At 41.4% G+C, this 20,412-nt stretch overlaps 1 protein-coding gene across 6 annotated transcripts in view; it reads right to left on the bottom strand.

The window, feature by feature from the left end:
* Positions 1-14,727, bottom strand: part of CCDC180 (coiled-coil domain containing 180) — a 29,884-nt gene extending 15,157 nt beyond the window's left edge. For 3 of the 6 annotated variants that reach the window (XR_011680524.1, XR_011680523.1, XM_071435912.1), the window contains exons 1-20: positions 14,529-14,727; positions 13,859-13,983; positions 13,130-13,356; positions 12,220-12,302; positions 10,878-10,987; positions 10,661-10,789; positions 10,383-10,493; positions 9,198-9,293; positions 8,792-8,955; positions 8,509-8,628; positions 7,766-7,845; positions 6,716-6,804; positions 6,145-6,264; positions 5,352-5,525; positions 4,731-4,846; positions 3,366-3,492; positions 2,868-2,931; positions 2,037-2,269; positions 1,239-1,357; positions 525-700 (exon numbers count right to left, since the gene is read on the bottom strand). Coding sequence is in view for 4 of the 6 variants with exons in the window: in XM_071435912.1 (XP_071292013.1) it covers positions 525-700; positions 1,239-1,357; positions 2,037-2,269; positions 2,868-2,931; positions 3,366-3,492; positions 4,731-4,846; positions 5,352-5,525; positions 6,145-6,264; positions 6,716-6,804; positions 7,766-7,845; positions 8,509-8,628; positions 8,792-8,955; positions 9,198-9,293; positions 10,383-10,493; positions 10,661-10,789; positions 10,878-10,987; positions 12,220-12,302; positions 13,130-13,227 (2,209 nt within the window). In the remaining 2 variants the exon portion in view is untranslated. The remainder of the gene's footprint in view (positions 1-524; positions 701-1,238; positions 1,358-2,036; positions 2,270-2,867; positions 2,932-3,365; positions 3,493-4,730; positions 4,847-5,351; positions 5,526-6,144; positions 6,265-6,715; positions 6,805-7,765; positions 7,846-8,508; positions 8,629-8,791; positions 8,956-9,197; positions 9,294-10,382; positions 10,494-10,660; positions 10,790-10,877; positions 10,988-12,219; positions 12,303-13,129; positions 13,357-13,858; positions 13,984-14,528) is intronic. The other 3 variants (XM_071435911.1, XM_071435909.1, XM_071435910.1) reach the window with 2 other exon arrangements.
* Between the last annotated feature and the right edge of the window lie 5,685 nt (positions 14,728-20,412).

Consider the following 20,412-nt stretch of genomic DNA (forward strand, 5'->3'; position numbering starts at 1 on the left):
TTCTCACCATAAAAACCAGACACTTCCCATGCAAAACGGATTTTCATTACAGGATGCTCTGCAGCTGCTCAGTGATATTTTACGAAGTTAAATCCTCCCTCTCATGTTTTTAGAAGCTTGGCCCTGACATTTTGGCTCTCTCAACTTGCTAATTTCTTTTTCTGCAACACTTTAAAAATATTTTTTGTACACCACAAACTCTTGTTAAATAATTTCAATGTGGATGAGAATTCACAAACATTGACAATACAATGTTCAACATCTTCTACAATCCAGTTGTTAATCAAGGCACTGCTGTCTATTTTTCCAAAAAATACACAGCACAAACCAGGAAGAGCTATAGAACAGAAATGTCATTTAAAAAATATGTGAGTAACATAATATACTGGAAATTCATAGACACTCAACTGCTTTCTATTGTCCTCTAGTACTGAGTCAACTACTGCTGAAACAGATTTTGGCCCACTTAGGACTATCTCTAAATGAAGACATGTGATGCTCAGAACACAAAAAAATGTCAATACCAGCTCGAACATTGTAGATATTTGTCTGTATCTCCTCCTGCTTTTGTTGATGCAACTTAAGATGCAGCAGGAGTATTGAATTCAGCTCCTCTTTCTTGGCAGCTACAAGGACAAAGGAGTTGGACAAGGATTCTGCAAACCATTTCTCCAAGTGTTCAAAAAAGCAGAAGCGAATCCTATGATTGAAAAAGAAATATTACAGTGAGGAATAGTAAATAATAAATAAGAATTTATTGAATATATTATTTCTAAGAATTCAACTTCTGGCTATAAGAAGGTACTGTTTCAGTACCATTTGCACAATACTGGTAGAGTTTTTGAGCTAGCTGCTTAGTACTGAATACCATTTTACCTTCATGGCTCTGCAGTAAAGTTGGGCAAATTATTTGTCTTTCTGTAATATGTTTTCTCACTAAATAATTTTCCATAAAATATGAATTTTCTGTAAAGGTAAATGTTTTTGTAGTACTTTGACAGCCATGGATACAAAGCAATGTAAATATTTTCTCATATTTGTATAAATTTAAAAAGTGGAATAACATAATAACTGTATGATCATAATTTTATAATTAAATATCTAACTATATAAATATATATAGTTAGATATTAGTAATTAGATAACTTTTGCCTCTCTAGTCTAATGTTTCTTCTAAACAGCTGAAGTTTGTCCATCACATAAAGAGAAGGAAAGAACAGAAATTGTTCTCAGCTCACCTTTCTTTCAGTTCAACAAACATGGCTTCCGTGAGAAGTACATATTTCAGATACATAGGAAGTGATTCTTCTTCTTCATATTTTGTAAAATAACTCCCTGTGATGTCAGTTTTTCCTGTCTGTTCAAGTCCAAGAACAGTGTAAGTGTTTCCACTAGCAGTGGGAAAAACCCCTGTGGCAATTTCAGCACTTTACCCCTCACTGCTCTTGGCCACTTTCTGGGAAATTGTTGGAAATTATCACATTACTCTTAAAAGTATCAGCATAGAATCAACAGTGCACCAGCAAGTGTAAGAATCCTAAGGATAGTTGAAATAATGTTCTCATTCTCAATTTGGACATTTATACAGTGCTGGCAATATTTATATATATATATATATATATATATATATATATATATATATATATATATATATATATATATATGCTGGCAAGACATAGGCAGAGTTGACAATGTTTTAAAGGGTTTTTGTTATGGTAATAAATTCATGGAAACTGAAAAATTAATACTTAGGTATAAATACTTAGCTTAAAATATTCACCACAGGCTGAGGACACTGAAAGACAGATTAAAAAATTATGCAAAGGGTTTCTACAAGGGTAAAAGATCCAAAAGAATGGTTGTGAACTGTTTTATTCACTCCATTTTCCCATAAAAATATCTAAAGCCTTGTGTGCTTTGTAAGCAAACTAAGTAAAAAATGGCTTTCTACTCATTCTCAGCAAAAAGACTTCCTATTCCTCCTTATTTTGGACAAGACTGCCTTCACCTTCAAACTTATTCTCTTGCTCACTTACCTGTGTAATGCTTAGTTCCTGTTCTGCACGCTCATTTTCTTCACTTTTATGAGGAATACTCTCCTTTTCTTCTTCTTCTTCTGGTTTTTCAATTTCCTGTGCCAAGATCACCTGTTTCTCTGTTAGCTCTGTTTCTCCAGCTGACTTTTGACAACTGTCCCTATCTTCTGGCACCAGTTGAGAGAGGTGATCATCCTGCTCTGCTCTGGGCTGGGATGTCCTTGCCTCGAGCCCTGGGGACAATTTTGGATGTCACAATGTCAGAGAGACATAAAGCTATTAGAGGAATCTCCAAAGGAGGGACACAGAGATAGTGAAGGGTCAGGAGGGGAAACCATACAAGGGGTGGCTGAGGGCATTTGGTTCAGCTGGAGGAGACTGAGGTCACACCTCACTGGCAGCTGCAGCTCCTCTGAGGGCAGCAGAGGGGCAGCTTTGATCTCTGCTCTCTGACCAGGGACAGGGGAGGATTACACTGGAGATCAGGGAAAGGTTCTTCCCCAGAGGGTGCCTGCACTGCCCAGGGAATGGGCACAGCCCCAAGGCTGCCAGAGCTCCAGGACAGTTTGGACAGAGCTCCCAGGGATGCACAGGGTGGGATTGTTGGGGTGTCTGGGCAGGCCAAGAGTTGGACTTTCACAAACTCTACGGGTCCCTTCCAACTCAGGATACTCTGTGATTTTCCTCTCCTTGCACAACACTCTCAGCTTCCTGCTCCACCATATGTTGACCTTCTGAAGCCTCAACTACTTACTTGCAGTTAAAGCAGAGTTCTTCTGGTTACAATCCAAAGAAATACAGATTGAAAAACAACCAAGCAGTTGTTTATACCTGTTTGGACTGTTGAGGTATTATCTTGATCTTGAACTGTGGAGTCTGTTGTGACTTGGAAGTTCTAAAAGCAAAACAACAACAAAAAACACCTGCCACACCATTTTAAAATATGGATTTGCTTTCTTCTAAGAAATCCATATCCCTTCTCAAAATGTATCTATCTATTTCAGTAAGATATGATAGTCTTGAATAGATCACTAACTATCTAAATAATCTGCATCACTCAAATCAATTACTGTAAATGTGTTACCTTGTAGTTTTCTGTTCAAAAGGCAAATGAATTTACTAAAATTCTGTTTGTAACAAGGACAGAGTTAAAAGTGTGGGACTGAGAAATGTTTTGGTTTCCCTCTGCTATCTCTACCAAAAGCACTTTATTCAATGGCTGAAACAGTACTTTAGATAATCTGAATTTTAAAGGTAATGTAAATTTTCTCTAAAGTGAAAAAGTAATACAGCAGTAAGGTTTTAAACCAGAAGAAATTTTCTTTTTACCTGTTTGATGATTTCCTTCACACTAAAATGCTGGCTGATGGATATACTGTAAGAAATCAACTCCCACAAAACAGCTTTTGGATAAGCCATTACTTCATTCATTACAATCTGCTTGAATGTCTCATTCCTGCCAAATTTAAGGTCACTGTTTAAGAGACTCAAGTATGTATAAAAATAAAGTTAAGTGTGACTACAGTGCCTTTAAATCTAAATCTAACTTTTCTGATCAATCTCATAAAATCTTTAGGCTGAACATTGCCATTGATCTGTTTATAGTGAATACAATCACATCCTGCCTTGTTAGAGATTAGTTCATTACAAATAAATAAATGCACAAAAGTTCAGAAATATTTATAATAAAGCCTTTTACATCCTTCCTTTTGGATGGGAAACCATTCAAACTGCTTACATAAGAGAGGTCAATTTACTATCTTCCATGTTAGTTCTGCACTGTGCTCAGCTGTGACTGAGCCTTTCTGGTTTATTTTCATTTTACTTGAAAATAAAAACTAACGGTTCAAGCTGAGTCTAGATTCAAGAAGAATCAATGTTCTCATTGTTTTCATTTATATTTACATTTGCTTTGTCTCCTAAACAAAGACAATTATGGGAAATTTATGTATGTGTTCAGATAGGTTACGTTGTATTTTCACTTGGTCTGTTACCTCTGGCTTTTTAAAAATTGCTTGAATGATTATTAAACCATCAAACTCCCAGCTCCAACCACAATCCCAGGATGAGGTGTGTCAATCTGCCCCTCATGTCCATATTGCTCCTCTAATATACCTCTGATTTAACAGGCAGAAAAAACTTCCTAGGTGTGAGAACAGAGCTGCTTCCTCTCAGGTTTCACACCTGATGAAACCTGATCTTTAACCTAAGATCTTTAGCAAGGAGAGCAGTATTGTACCAGTTTTTAGATGGTTTTTAGGGCTGAAAATGCCTAATCACAAGAAGGATAACCGAGAGCTTACCAAAGTAAATACTTTGGCTACTTAAAGATTTTAGTCCTTGCAACTTGGAATGAGATCAAGTCTGTGAGTGCAGATGTGATGGTGCAGACCAGCTTCTGAGTCCTGTGATTCAAGAATCTGAACTACTACTTTTACCTTCTGAATGAGGCATGGATGTGATGGTATACACAGTAATACTGATGTGGTATGGTTTTTAAAGGATAACAGTCTGTCTTTGTCCCATTCCTAAACTGCATTATGTGCCTTAACCTTGTTCAATACGTACATTATTTTATATTCTTACATGAAGTCTTTTTCCATACCTTCACACAACAGCATAAACAAGCTGTAAGTAGTACCACCCATGTTAAAATATGCTTTACTTTTTGAATTTGCTATACAAAATTCATACCTCGTTCTAATTTTATCTAAAGAAGAAAGGGCACTCTTCAAATATTCCTCCAACTCTTCTTCACAGCTGGCCATTTTCATTTTTTCCAAATTTGTATCCAGATTATCTTTCAGCACCTGAGGCCACATTAAAAAGCTAGTAAAAACAGTTTAGTATATACTAAAATCTCCATAACTATTTAAGAATGAAGTAATTTGATTATGTACATATATTCTACACCAAGACCTTAGCAAAACTCATCACCTATGAAGATCTTCCTAGATAATAAACAGCTCTGACATTGCCACCCCAAGCTGGCTGTTTTAACTATGAGAACTTGCCATCCAACCAGACTCCATACCTGCACAAGATCTCATAATAGCAACTTGCAGCCACTTTGTACTGAAAGCAGCAGTGATCTTTATCACTTTTGCCATATCAAGAATAAGACAGGACTGTCCATTCAGTGTGAATCGAGCAAAAATGCACCTGACAGAATGAAACTGAAAAGTAGAAATTCCAATATAAAAGTCAGATAGTATGTTTTTCATTTTATAGCAGCTATTTTGAATTCCAGAGGGTTCTTTGTATTAAGAAGTCCTGTCTTTACATTATGGCACATCCTTGTTTTTATGTTTATACCTGTATTATGTTATCCTTTTCCAATCTGTATTCATCTACTTTCTTCTGAAGTACATCTTCCTGCTGGGAAAGTTGGAGTAGATGAACATCCCAGATATCCATGGCCTCCTGAACACAGCTGTACAAGCCTTGACAGTGCTGCTCATGCCATTTAGGCATCTCCTTAAAATCACTCTAAAGAAAAACATTCAAGTGAACAAGTTATTTTTCAACTGCTGGAAGGTGACATGAATGAGTAAGAGAATTTGTAACATGACAAAAGGAATTACATGACTGGTGTTCAACACTGTGTCTTCTATGTGGAGAGTAAAAAAAAAGAATCCAAGTAAACTGGGTAAGAATGTGGATTTTTATTCTTTAAGCCAAGAGTATCAAAACTTTTGTTTATTCTGGCATCGTAAAGCACCGAATCATATTCTACAATTTATCTCTTTAGGAACAACTCCCCAGTCATTTTTATGCATAGAATCACAAAATATCAGACTGGAAGACATTTGGGGATCATTTATATCTATTCCTCTGCCTTTTGGCAGATTGGGCCATACTTCATTCATCTCTGTCATACGTACTTCAGATATAAATTATAATAAAAATAAAATACATCACAAATAATGAACACAGTAATTATGAACTCTTCCACACCAAACTTTGTTTCTCTGCAGTGTTTAGTCATCCTATGAACCTCTCTCTAATGTGAGATCAATAGCCTATGATGCAGAAGGCATTGCAGGTGGGAGCACAGGAAGAACAGACTAATGCCAAGGAGTGATAAAAATAAATGTAATCAACATACATCCATGTGCTCCAGTTCTTCTTCAAACCTATTTTTTAGTTTCTCAGTCATCTGAAGCATGTTGGAATGCAAAACTTCAACATCTTCTGCTGTGCAAATGTTCATATCCAACAGGGTCATCTAAATGAAAAGAATAGCAAATTATTGACATGCATGAATTTCAGAGGTCATGGCTAAACTTAGTGTTTCTTCTCTTGTGATGGACAGAGAAAGACTCAGCTTCCTAGACCCCTCATTCTGTTAGTAAACACTACAATTCAACTGATACTGAGGGAGAAATTGAGGCAGAGAGGTGGAATTTCTTTGCCAAGATAATACAGATTTAGCACAAAGGCTGAGAGTCCTTGCACATAAATGCAGGATAGCACCCCCTTCATTACTTTTACACATTTCAAGTACAAATACCAAATACTACTGTGAAATCAAATGGGTGGTTACTCTTTGAACAGAATAAGACAGAGGTTAAAAACTAGTTTCACTTGTTATCTCAATGCTTGGTGGATCCTCAAACACATTTTACTGTAATGACACACTGTACCATGGCTACCACACCCAAAGCTGGGACACTCACCTTGCAGGTCTGCACTTTTTCCTGACATTTTTCCTGGACCAGCTCATACTGGACATGTATTTTCTCCACACACTCTGCATTATGTTTGTCTGAATGATATGGAACAGACAACAGTCAAAATTCTGTATTTCACAGTGCAGTGTGAAAAGCAAAATGGCAGAGGCCTTGTGCTGAATCTCAGCACAGGGAACAGATCCCAGCAGTGTCTGCATACCCAAGTGACACTAACAACCAATCAAATAAGATGTTTTAATACACAGCTATTGTATTTGCTGGGACCCTCGTGGAAGGAAGGAATGATGAATCTGGCTCCATGTTCTCAGAAGGCTAATTTATTATTTTATGATACTATATTATATTAAAGAATGCTATATTAAACTATACTAGAGAATACAGAAAGGATACTTACAGAAAGCTAAAAAGGTAATAATAACTTGTGACTCTTTCCAGAGTCTCAACACAGCTTGACCCTGATTGGCCAAAAGACACCAGAAATCCAATGAAAAAATCACCTGTGGGTAAACAATCTCCAAACTCATTCCACATGTGAACAAAACACAGGAGAAGCAAATGAGATAAGGATTGTTTTCCTTTTCTCTGAGGCTTCTCAGCTTCCCAGGAGAAAATTCCTGGACAAAGGGATTTTTTAGAAAATGTGAATGTGACACACAGCAGTTTATAGGCACACTACAGGACACAGAGAAATGAACTACCTCCAGTACTTCTTCCCCTCTTCTTCTCCAAGAGTTAAAAAGGAGTATTTTGGTATGATTGAGAACTGATCCAGGTCAAAATTAACCTTTTATTTCCCCAGATTAATTCTAACCAAGCCAGTTCCTGCTAGATGTCACCATGTACAAGTGTTTGTACCAGCCAAAGGAAAGTGATGTCACAGGCAGCTTCTTTGGGTCTTACTGCCAGCTCAAAGCAGCTGAGAAGGTATGTGGGAACACGTGGAACAAAGAATAAACCTGCACTTTCAAAACATTGCCCAGGAAAAAAGAAAGTATTGCTTGAATTCCTGACTGTTTTTGTGATTTCCCAACTTACCTATACTTTTGTTTAAATTCTCCAGAGTTCTGTACCATTCATTTAGGTCAGATTTTGTACATGCTGGAGGCAACATGGCACTATCAAAGTAGGAAACAAGAGTCAAGGGTCTTAAAATACAAACCAGTCATTTGTATATAAAACTATTATAAAATACAAACTTATGAATCAGAGTATCCATACTACTGTGCTTTATTTGATTTACAGCCATCTTGGCAATAAAAATCAACCAAAGAGATTGGTGTTGTTCTGTTTACTACCCAACAAGCAACTGTAATGTACCTTGTTCCTACATCCACTGTAAAAAAACTCCCTGTAAATATTGTAATGCATTGCCCAAAAATGCTTTTGTGTTCAGGATGGATATTCAAATTCAGCAGTGTTAGATTTCTATCCATACTTCTCTCTTAATTTATTACACAGATTCAATCCCTACTTCTAGCTTTCCACCCATCTTTGTCTGCCCATTTCTACCACGTTTCAAATGTCAGTAAGATTTACTTTTGCATTTCTGCATTTTTAGCCCTTGATCTCACAACCTTTTTATTGTAGCTGGTGCAGTGAAAATCAAGAATGCATTTTTTCCATTAAAAAGAGCTGTAGAAAATTAGGTTTAGACCCTGTCTTACTGCTGAATTTAGCAATCACACAGTGACAGAAAGCAAAGTGCATTTTGTAGCCAAGCCCCTCATTAACTCCAGAAAGAACTGTTTTCCTTTGTGCTATATCCTCTTTTGCCATACCCAATGTGCTGCAAAACCCTCATTCTCTGTTCACTAAGTACAATCTGCTCCTTTATCATGTTTTCCATTTCCATTTTCACAGCTGGGGGATTCTGTATTTCTTCACTTGCCATAAATTCCCTGCAGGATGGAATAAAGATATGTATAATGGATACATGATATCATACATGATATGTATAAAGAAAAAATAACTTTTTTAACTTGTTGTTTCATAGAAACCATGAGTGAACACTAGTCACTTTGTGTTATTCATTGTCTGAAATAAGATTGCAAAATTTCTGACCTGAAACTCTGAACTACACAGTTCTTTTGGATGAGCTTCCAGTCCTTGACTCTCTCTTGCCATTTCAGTTGATGCATTTTTTCTTTCTCAAGCTCTGATTTCATTAGATTAAAGAGCAGCTTGGCAGTTGCCCTCTCATTACCCAGCAGTGCTCTGTTTATATTCTGTGCATTAAAAAAATAAAACCTGGAGTAGAAGCAGCATACAAACATGCAAAACCAAAACAATTTGTGTCTTCTACACAAAATGAGGGAAAAAATAATACAAATGATAACAAATACCCTGCAAAGTAGAAATCTCTCTATATTTCAGTGATTGATAGGCAGAAAAAATTTATTTCAGCTGGGAAAAAAAAGATATTCTGGGAATATTCAGACTGTTATCCTGCCCCAGGTAAAACATTTACCATGGCCTTATCATTAATGAGCCTGTGAACATCAGCTGCCAAGAAGAAGGAAATTTCCTCCAGTTTCACAGTATATTTGGTGAGTACATCTGCTATCTGTGCAATAAAAGAATAAAGAAAAGCAACAACACAAAGTTAACTCAAATATCAGTTTCCCAAGTTGAAAAACTACATGAACAATTTTTCCATTAAAATGAATTCCATTAGATTAACTAATTATTCATTAATTAAATATATTAAAGTGAATTAAAATAAATTGGATGACACACAGATTGAGAAGTAAATTTTAAAATATTAATCTTAGTTATCTTGAAGACTGTTTTTTTCAGTAATTCATAAAAATAGTAACTAAAACATTCCACTTTGCTACTACTCAGCTGATTTCTCTTTAATACCTGTGATAATTAAGTGCTCTGCAGACAGGCTGCAATATGAATTTAAAAATCAAACCAAATTCCTTTCAAATGTCTGAAGGGAATCCACCAGTGCCTGTTTTTAAGTGAACACAAAATGAAACCAAATGTGTTCATCTCTGACATTTGTTGTAACTAATCCAACAGAAAGGTTACTGGTGATACTCTTGGACCTTTTCATCATACCTGAATCACAAAGAGAGGAGAAACTGGCACTGGTAGAACAAAGAGCTTTTCTTTGCCTACAAGGACAGTGCAGCAAGCTCTTCCACAGTCTATCCATTTTTTTATCCAAACATTTCCTATGATGTCCAATGGCTTTTACAGGTTAGGCTGAAGACTACAAAACTGCAACACGTTTGCTACTGACACCCAGCCAACCCAAACTAAAATCGAGCTAGGTCATGTCTATGCTCCTTCTCAGCTGCAGAACAGGTATGGCCCCCCCAAAAATAACAGACCAAATGAAAGTTTGACCTACACAACCCTCCAGGGAAATAAAAGCAGCTCACATATTCCTTGCACCTTTAGTATAGGTGATTGTGAAAGAAAGAAACACCTTCAAACTAGGAAAACAGTAGCTTCTCCTGATTATGTGGGTGTAAAATGAATGAATATTTTATTGGTGAAAAGAAAGCAATCACCACACTACAGAACTAGTGGCAGACCTCTGACTCCTGTGGAAACCAGCTACTCATTGCTCTGCACCCAGCATCATATCAGCAAATAACAGTCTTATGCTTAAATAACAGTTATTAAGGCTGCAGCTCACTTTCATGGCTCGACTCCTTTCAATCTCCTTTAGGGATTCATCCACTGCCCTAATCCACTTCCTTCTGTTTGAGGACTCCTCGTGGATCATATTCCAGAGTTCTTCCAAACCCTGCAATAAAAATCTACTCTCAATTTCATTGAAAAGTGAATATATATATAAAAGAAAATTTTAAAAGTAAAACCCCAAAAATTTAGGACTCCAGTGAGCCATAAGAAGATGTTACACAGAGCAGATACAAGTAACTGAAGTTGAGCCAATGCTCTGAGCTGCCTTACTTCATAGGAGAAACCTTCCAAAGCCATGTCAGACGCAATCTTTTCAAACAGAAGTTTACTCTTTTCATCTGATTTCATCACTTCAAGCTGAAGGGATTCTTGAAGATTCAAAACAGAGGCTTCCATCTCCTACAATGGTAGGTCAGTGTGATCATTTGAATATTGGGCTCTCACCTTAGAAGAGCACTCAAAACTGGATTAGAAACTCCTGCCTTACCCTGCCAATGCAGTCCAGCTCCTGCTGCATTTGGGTCACTGCTCCGTGGTGACGCTCCTGCCGCCGTTCTGCCAGGTACCTCCATGCACTGCTGCCTGCTTCCTCAGGAACTGCCAGGGAAGAAATGAGGATTCTATGGCCTGGAACTGCTGCTGCAGAACATGGGATGCAGGAAAAATAAACCCCTAAATCTGCACTATGACTGCTGTAGTTAGCGAGGCTTTCGCTGTGTGCAACATCTTTCTATGGGAAGTGCAATCTTAGCAAAGGCAGGTTAAAAATACTAAGGCATGTTTTAAAATTTCCTTTATTAACTTCTGATTTTCAGAAGGATAATAGCATGGAATTGTCAACTAAGCTCAGGTACGATGTAAAAAAATTGCAACATTTCAGGAATGAGATCTGATTACATCAAAACTGGAATTTACCATCTAAACATAACCTGGGATTGACTGACAATTTCACAACTGTTTGTTTTTGGATTTTTTTTCCTGTTAGAAGACTCTTCATCTTCAAAATTACCTACAAATCATCAAAAATGTATCAGGACTTTTCTGAGCTTGATTTTTGTTGCCCTGCAGGAGAAAGAGTCCCAATCTGGGTGTAACCAAACTGGGTATTATACTCCCCTCCACCTCATTTTGTGCTGAGCTGTTAATGATGGGTGGTTTTCAGTGCACATCTGACCCCCAGGATTCAAGCTGGGTGTGAAAACGAGACAGACAAACCCTGCAAGGTGAAGTGGTGTTTCTTTATTCTTAAAATGATTCAGCTGGAGAAGTAGCACCATCACCCATCCAGTGAGGGTCATCTGTGCTAATGGGTCATGATGAACTGATTATGCACTGACAGCAGCATGGGCAGCTGAAACGACTATCATGGACTCCAAAAATATTCTAAGACTCATGGGATTACATCATTCCATTCCACTGAGAGCCTCCCTGCACTGGGGGATGTACCACCTGAACCCCATTGTACATAATTTAGGCTGTCTGGGGACTTGGGACACCACCACCACTGGACATCCAGAGGAAGACCCGGACTTCCACAAGAGCACCCCTTCTGACAGCACTGCAACCCTGACCAACAGGGTGCCAGGCTGTACTCTGACTTGGTGGTTTTCAGCCAGTTTTTCTGTATCATTGCATTTGCTGTAATCTTTCTATTAAATTGTAACTCCAATTTGCAATCTCTCACAAGGTATTTGTGTGGGGTTAATTTTTCCTGCTGGCTGACTTTCAAACCAGCACAACTCTGTACCTTGTTCAGCTAAACCTGTTACATGTACCACATCTCCTGTGAATGCAAATTAAAATAAAGCATTAAGGGAAACCAGTTTTACCAACTACATCAGGCAGGCCTCTGACTTTCTCAGCTGAACTTGTATCTACCTTTCCCCGTGCCTCTGGAAAAGTTGTAGATTGTCTGAAACAGAAAGAGAATAAAGCTTCATTTTGTACTAAAAGTGCATCAGAAGAGGACTAACATAATAGTATAATACACTTTAACTGGCAAAATGTAAATGTTCATTAAAATGAACATAAGTATCATTCTAAATTTAAAAAATGCAATTCAAAGAATCAAAGTTGCTTCTTCTGAGACAAACTGAAGTCTGGGTAGATCCCAACTTCAAATCTATTAGGATGGCATTAGAGCAATACATGCTAGATTTAGAACTTGTAAATTACAGAGACTTACAGAATAGCTCTAAAATGTAAAAAACCAATGAACTCTTAAGGAGACACTAGCAAGAAATGTGGAAATAGCCTTTATCTGCTCAGTGCTTTTCCCAACAGCTTGGGTACTGTGTTTCTCCTTGGGGTCAGTGAGAATCCCTGTATCATTATTCAGCAACTGGCTTAGGGCAAAATGGATGGATGCATTAACTTCATTGTTATTCATTACATTATCTTACTGCATCATCATGTAAGCCATTTACTTGGAAATACAGCCTAAAAAATATGTGTCAGACTGGGTGTATATGAAGATTGCTATGAGCAAAGACAATTTCTTTTTAAAAGGAAAGCCATACAATATGCCTGCCACTGCAAATATTAGTCTGTTAACCTGCACTTCAACAGGCAGCAAGCAGTTCATTATACTAAATTTACATTTGGCAAGGAGATAGACTATTACAAGTTGTTAGTGCTATGACCAAGAATTCAGGAGTTTCTAATTCCCAGTGAAAATCTGTCAATTTCCTACCTTTAGTTATGAACATATAATTGGGGTTTTCTGCGTCTGTTCCCTACCTGTCTGACTGTGGTGTTTTTGTGAAGTCACTGATGGGTGTTTTTCCAACACATGTTTTCTGTTGATTATTCAGGGATGGCATGGCATCAGCAAACATTTCTGAATGATTATTTAGAGTGAGCTTTTTACTCGTCTTAGAGCTCCTTGTCTTCTTTCCTTCATCCAAAAGGTGGGCTAAGTGCACCTTCAAAGAACCATAATCTCAACAACTAGAATCTCTTCAAACCTACAGAATGGAAAACAGCAACAAAATAATTAATGAAAAATAGTAGGGGAAAGACAGCAGAAGAGAAAGGTAAAATAATGAACCCTACATGCAACACACACAATCATTTTTATCTAAGGCTAATTTCAATATGAGAAAAAAAAGGATAATCTTTTCCTCAGAGAGGAAAAGTGGAGTAACTGGATCATATTGCCTTGCTTACAGTTACCAAAACAGTTAACAGCAGGGTGAGAAATGCCTGAATCTGGCTAACTATGCCTCTAAATGTTTTACTGCTGTGTTATGATTCTGCCTTCAGTTAATATAACCTGATATACAACAAAGAGATGGGAACACATGTAGATGCATTGGAGAGCATATGCTGCAGATAACACATTACTTTTTTACTAAAACAAACCAAAACCAGAAATGTTGAAGTTGACCTGGGGTCATTTCAACAGCCAGAAAACTGACTAACACAACCAACTCCTTTGGCTTTTGCCAAATCCTTTGCTTTTTTTACCTTGGCCTTGAAGATCTGTTTGCAGCCTTCCTCTTGTGAACTTGTCACTCCCGTCCTGTTGAGAACTTGCAGCTCATCGCAGCTGACTGGCCGGGCCTGCTTCCAGGAGAACTGGCAACCACAAGCTGGGAGCCAAGAGGAGATACAACACTTCACTTGGAAAAGGGCCTTCCCTGTTCCCTGTATCACAGAATGGTTTGGGCTGGAAGGAACTTTAAAGATCATCCTAGATCATCTTCCAACCCCCTGCCACAGGCAGGGACAGCTTGCACTACCCCAGGACGCTCCAAGCCTTGTATAGCCTGGCCTTGGACACTGCCAGGGATCCAGGGGCAGCCACAGCTTCTCTGGGCACCCTGCGCCAGAGCCTCAGCACCCACACAGGGAAGAATTCCTGTGTGGAATTTTTCCTTCCCAAAATCCCATCCAACCCTGCCCTCGGGCAGTTTGAAGTCCTCCCCGTGTCCTGCCACTCCAGACCCTTTTCCCAAGTCCCTTTTCAGCTCTCTTGGATCCCCTTTAAGCACTGCAAGGGGCTCTAAGGTCTCCCTGGAGCCTTCTCTTCTGCAGAGTGGACCTCTTGCAGCTCTCCCAGCCTGTCCTAGAGCTGCCTTCAAAGCAGCTCCGGGATACTCCCTCCTAACAGTGAAACTCCACACTTGCCGCTCACCTGCCAGCCCCTGCGGGTGTCGCTCCCGGTGTCGCTCCCCGTCCCCCACAGGGCCCTCAGGCGGAGCCACGCGTGCCGTTGTCAGACCAACGGGGCGGGGGGGGAGCGGGGCCGGCACAGCCTCGCCACGGTGCCCCCCGGTGGCCGCTGCCGGCAGCACCCGGCTGCCTTCACTTTATCCCGGCCGCTTCCTCATAATCCCGGCTCCCTTCACTTTATCCCGGCCGCTTCCTTATCCCGGCCGCCCCTCGCTTCATCCCGGCCGCCCCTCCTCATCCCGGCTCCCTTCACTTTATCCCGGCCGTCTCACTTCATCCCGGCCGCCCCTCCTCATCCCGGCTCCCTTCACTTTATCCCGGCCGCTTCCTCATAATCCCGGCTCCTTTCACTTCATCCCGGCCGCTGCCTCATCCCGGCTGCCTTCACTTTATCCCGGCCACTTCCTCATCCCGGCCGCCCCTCGCTTCATCCCGGCCGCCTTCACTTTATCCCGGCTACCCCTCGCTTCATCCCGGCCCGCAGCCCCGGGAGGGACCAGTGCTCCGGAACCGTGGCTCACAGCCCCGGTTTGTGTTTGTCCCTGCACAAAGCAGGCGAGACTTCCCACGTCCGCACCTTCCAGCTCAGCACGGGAATGAGCTTCCCCCAGGGAAGTAGTCGCAGCAACAAGCCTGAGTTCAAGAAATATTTGTACAATGCTCAGGCACATGATGGGATCGTTGGGGTGTCATGGAGGACCAGGAGCTGGGCTGGATGATGCCGGTGGCTCCTTTCCAACTTAGCCTATTCAATGATTCCATGATAAACGTCCACAGGTGCAACTTGAGGCCATTCCCTCTTATCTGTATCTTGTTATTTGCGAGAAGAGTCCAATCACCACCTGGCCACACCCTCCTGTCAGGAGTGTGCAGAGACAGAAGCTCCTCCCTGAGCCTCCTTTTCCCCAGACTGGGTCCCCCCAGCTCCCTCAGCTGCTCCTTGTTCTCCATCCCCTTCACCAGATCTGTTCCCTTCTCTGGACACACCCCAGTCCCTCAATGTCTTTTTGCCATGAGGGTCCCACAAATGACCCGAGGATTTGAGGTTTGGCCTCAGCAGTGCCCAGAACAGGGGGACAGTCAGTGCCCTGGTCCTGTTGGCCACATATGGCTGGCAGAGGCCAGGCTGCCCTTGACCTTCTTGCACACCAGTGCATGTGCTGGCTCATGTTCAGCTGCAGTGGTGATTTCTCTCTCTGTTCCAAAGCAGCAGTTCAGTTTTTCTTTTTTTTTTTACTAGTCAAGGCATAGCAGAAGATAAACACAAAGCAAGGAGGAGGCAGGTCTTTTCTAGGACGCAGAAGAATCTGAAGTGGAGAATAAAGCTTCGAGGAGTCTGTCACAAAGAGTGATTTCATCGAAATACCACAGTCCAGGATGCAAGAAGGAAAAGAAGGGAGCCTGATGATCATTCCCAGTCTCTGTCTCTCTGCTGACACTTCTGAGGCAGGACTCAGCAGCAGAGAGCATCTGCACCCTCTGGTGCCTCCTCTGCCCTGTGCGAGCAGTGCACAGCAGCTCTGGCAGGGAACCTGCACTGCAGAGGGCTGCTGCTCTTTGGCTTTTCACCTTTAGCAAATGATGCTCTGGGTCCTTAAACCGCAACCCCAGGACACTCCTCTGCCGAGGGAGGAGCAGCTGCCGCATCTCTTATTGTTCCCAGCAGCTGAGGAATTGCCAGGGAATAACTTCCAGCACAGACCTTTCAGCTGGAGCTCGCTGTTCCCTCTGCAGACTTCCCCCGTGCTGGGATCACTCCCCTGCCGTTCTGGCAGCCGGTGTGAACTTCCAGCGGCCATCCATCCCTCCATCCATCCATCAATCCATCCCTCCATCCCTCGGGCTGCCGGGGAATCCATTCCCTTGGGGAGCAGCAGGGCTGGAGGCGCTCGGAGCGCTCTGCGCTACAAGGGGCACACACCGGGCGGTGGCTGCCGGCACACGGCGGGTGCTGCCCGCTCCTGGCATCTCCTGTCCTGGCACGAAAGGACGGGAAAAGTCACCGATCTTCCACTTACCATGGAAAGCACCGCTCCTTTGGAGAAGTAAAAGTACTTCGTGCAAAAGAATTATTTTAATAAATTTATTAAAATAAAATAAAATTTAATAATTATTTAAATAATTATTGCCTTGTAGCACTCTTGTTAGGACTTTTTAAAAACAATTCCATCTTACAGCCATATCAACAGAGCAGGTATTAGAGAGTGTGTTCAAATCCCCCAAAATTTCCGTGAAATAATTAGGAACAGAACATAATTTTGGTTACAGGTGATTCACTCTTCCTGTATGTTGGTTGCCACCTGTTGATAGCTGCCCTGACACCTGGGAAACAAAATCTAAGCCATGATCACAAAACAGCTATTTTGCACTAATTAATTTTGGCTATCACATCAGATGAGGGGTTTAGTCTTCTCCAGAATTGAAGATTGGTCTCAGTGCATCGATCTTGGTTTACAGAGACAACAGCAGGTAGTGTTTACTAACATGCAAACAACTCCTTCTGTAGCCAGCAACTAATCTCAGGCTGGGATTACTGAGCCACCTATTGTGAAATGCCTGCATGGCAGTGGCAGTTCCATTTGCTATATTTTCCTGAGTAACCAATAGATTGGTTATTCCTTTCTCCAGCTAAGAGATCCATAGCCATGGAATGAGGATCCTCCTTCTGCTAAAGGGTTCATCACATTGATGTGACAACTCCACAGAATGTTTTCCTTGGCACAGTTCCCACACAGCCAATACTGATTAGGACTTTGATCCTTTGATTAGCCAATACTGTTTGCTGAGGTTGTGGCAGCCAGTGGTGCTGCTCAGCCCAGCTGTCAGTACTGCCATGGCAGGTTTGTGTGGTGCAGGATGGACCCCACTGCATTGTTTGCAGTTCACAGCCTGAAAAAATCCATTTGGGTATAGAATTCTCTTCACCAAGATGGCAGTGGATGGCTAGTCCTTGAGAGATGAGCCCAAACCTGACAGAAGTTTTATGTGTGTGACCCCACAATTCCACCAATTCCATCATTCCCACTAAACAAACTCCTGGTGCCCAGCATGCTGAGTACAAATCAAAGAATTTGCTCCCTTTGAAGATTCACTAGCATGTAAGATGTATGAGTCAACAAATTAGAATCCCAGCCCTGGTAAATTGTCCCTAAGAACAGTAGCCAGGGCATATTTGGGGTCACCTCATGGTGGCCTTCTAGTTTCTGAAGGGAGCATATGGGAAAGATGGAGAATGACTATTTCCCAGGGTCCAGGGTTTCAAGACAAAGGGGAATGCCTTTCCACTGCCAGAGGGCAGGGTTAGATGGGAAGAAATTTTTCCATGTGAGGGTGGTGAGGCCCTGGCACAGATTTTCTGGAGATGGCTTTGCTGGAGATGGCTGTCCCATCCCTGGAAGTGTTCAAGGCCAGACTGGATAGAGCTTGGAGCAAACTGGCCTAGAGGAATGTGTTACTGCCTATGGCAGGGAGGTAGGAACCAGATGATTTACCATATCTACTTCCAACCCAAACCATTCTCTGATTCTCTGAATGCAGATGAGTACTACAATAATAATAATAATAATAATTTCAAAACATTTTGGTGATTGTCATCAAGAAACAACATTCGAGAGGAAAACATTCTGAGCACAATGATGGTTTGTGCGATTATAATCTCTTCTACAAGGTCATGAAATTGAAATTTATGTTAATTACAGCCCATGGCAATGATTATGCTAACAAACTGTTCCACTAATTATATTTAGGTATTTAGATTGCATTAGCCAAGAAGTTTTATGCAAAGATTTGAATATTGCCTATATCTCATAAATAATAAAGACTATTAATGGAGATAATACATGCCTCAACCCACAATTACTGCAACATGTTTTAATTCAGCTGCTTAAAACACACAAGTTTAAAAATTGAATTAGGAAACACAGATACTAATCAGTTCTATGAGATTCACACTTGCTTATCTTTGAACTTTTTTTTTTTTTGCTTTAAATAAGATGGAAATTCAAGAAACAAAGTGAAATATCTTCCCTTTTCATACTGGAAGTTTTCTTTCAACAGGTATTACAGCTCTTTGAACCTCCCTCTGACCAAACTAGTATAGTACATATTGGGTTTTTACTTTCTGCCCATGAACCAGGGGATCCAGCCTGACCCTCAGTGCTGATCTCCCCATGTCACTTATAGACTCTTGAGCCAGGCCCTCCACACCCACTGGGTGGCTTGGACCTTGAAAGCAGCATCTTTGGCCAGCTGAGTATTACAATTCATTATGCATTTCTTGAGAAAAACAAATGGAAACTCTTGCGCACACCAGTTACTGCCACAAAAAATATTAAAAATTTCTAACAGGAGTGCTACAAGGCAATAATTATTTAAATAATTATTAAATTTTATTTTATTTTAATAAATTTATTAAAATAATTCTTCTGCACGAAGTACTTTTACTTCTCCAAAGGAGCGGTGCTTTCCATGGTAAGTGGAAGATCGGTGACTTTTGCCGTCCTTCCGTGCCAGGACAGGAGATGCCAGGAGCGGGCAGCACCCGCCGTGTGCCGGCAGCCACCGCCCGGTGTGTGCCCCTTGTAGTGCAGAGCGCTCCGAGCGCCTCCAGCCCTGCTGCTCCCCAAGGGAATGGATTCCCCGGCAGCCCGAGGGATGGATGGAGGGATGGATGGATGGATGGATGGATGGATGGATGGATGGATGGATGGATGGATGGATGGAGGGATGGATGGAGGGATGGAGGGATGGAGGGATGGAGGGATGGAGGGAGGAATGGAGGGAGGGATGGATGGATGGAGGGATGGAGGGATGGATGGGTGGGTGGATGGATGGATGGATGGGTGGGTGGATGGATGGAGGGATGGAGGGATGGACGGAGGGACAGATGGATGGATGGATGAGGGATGGATGGAGGGAGGGATGGAGGGATGGATGGCCGCTGGAAGTTCACACCTGAGGGGTCACCGGCTGCCAGAACGGCAGGGGAGCGATCCCAGCACGGGGGAAGTCTGCAGAGGGAACAGCGAGCTCCAGCTGAAAGGTCTGTGCTGGAAGTTATTCCCTGGCAATTCCTCAGCTGCTGGGAACAATAAGAGACGCGGCAGCTGCTCCTCCCTCGGCAGAGGAGTGTCCTGGGGTTGCAGTTTAAGGACTCAGAGCATCATTTGCTAAAGGTGAAAAGGCGAAGAGCAGCAGCCCTCTGCAGTGCAGGTTCCCTGCCAGAGCTGCTGTGCACTGCTCGCACAGGGCAGAGGAGGCACCAGAGGGTGCAGACGCTCTCTGCTGCTGAGTGCTGCCTCAGATGTGTCAGCAGACAGCCAGAGACTGGGAATGATCATCAGGCTCCCTTCTTTTCCTTCTTGCATCCTGGACTGTGGTATTTCGATGAAATCACTCCTTGTGACAGACTCCTCAAAGCTTTTTTCTCCACTTCAGATTCTGCTTCCTCCTTGCTTTGTGTTCATCTTCTGCTATGCCTTGGCTGGTAAAAACAAAGAATAGCTGAACTGCTGCTTTGGAACTGAGAGACAAATCACCACAACCAAATTTTGTCATCTAATGAAAAGGTTTACAAAACCCAAAAAGGCTTTCTAAAGGGAATTATTCAGGAGGAATATTTACTAAGTACAGGATGTTTTTCTAATGAGACTCAATATACGTACCTTCATTTACCCATTTGCTACAGAAGGAATTATGACATGCTTTTGTCAATCAATATACCCTTTTAAGTACTTACATGTGAGATTTACTACATCACATTAAGGGTAGTAGACATAGATGGAGAAAGAAATAGAGCCTTTTCCTCAAAATATCATAAATTAGGCCACAAAATATAATTCTGTAAA

This window comes from Agelaius tricolor, unplaced genomic scaffold, assembly GCF_023055355.1.
Source record: "Agelaius tricolor isolate 1412-34295 unplaced genomic scaffold, bAgeTri1.0.p SCAF_11, whole genome shotgun sequence".
Classification (NCBI taxonomy): Eukaryota; Metazoa; Chordata; class Aves; order Passeriformes; family Icteridae; genus Agelaius; species Agelaius tricolor.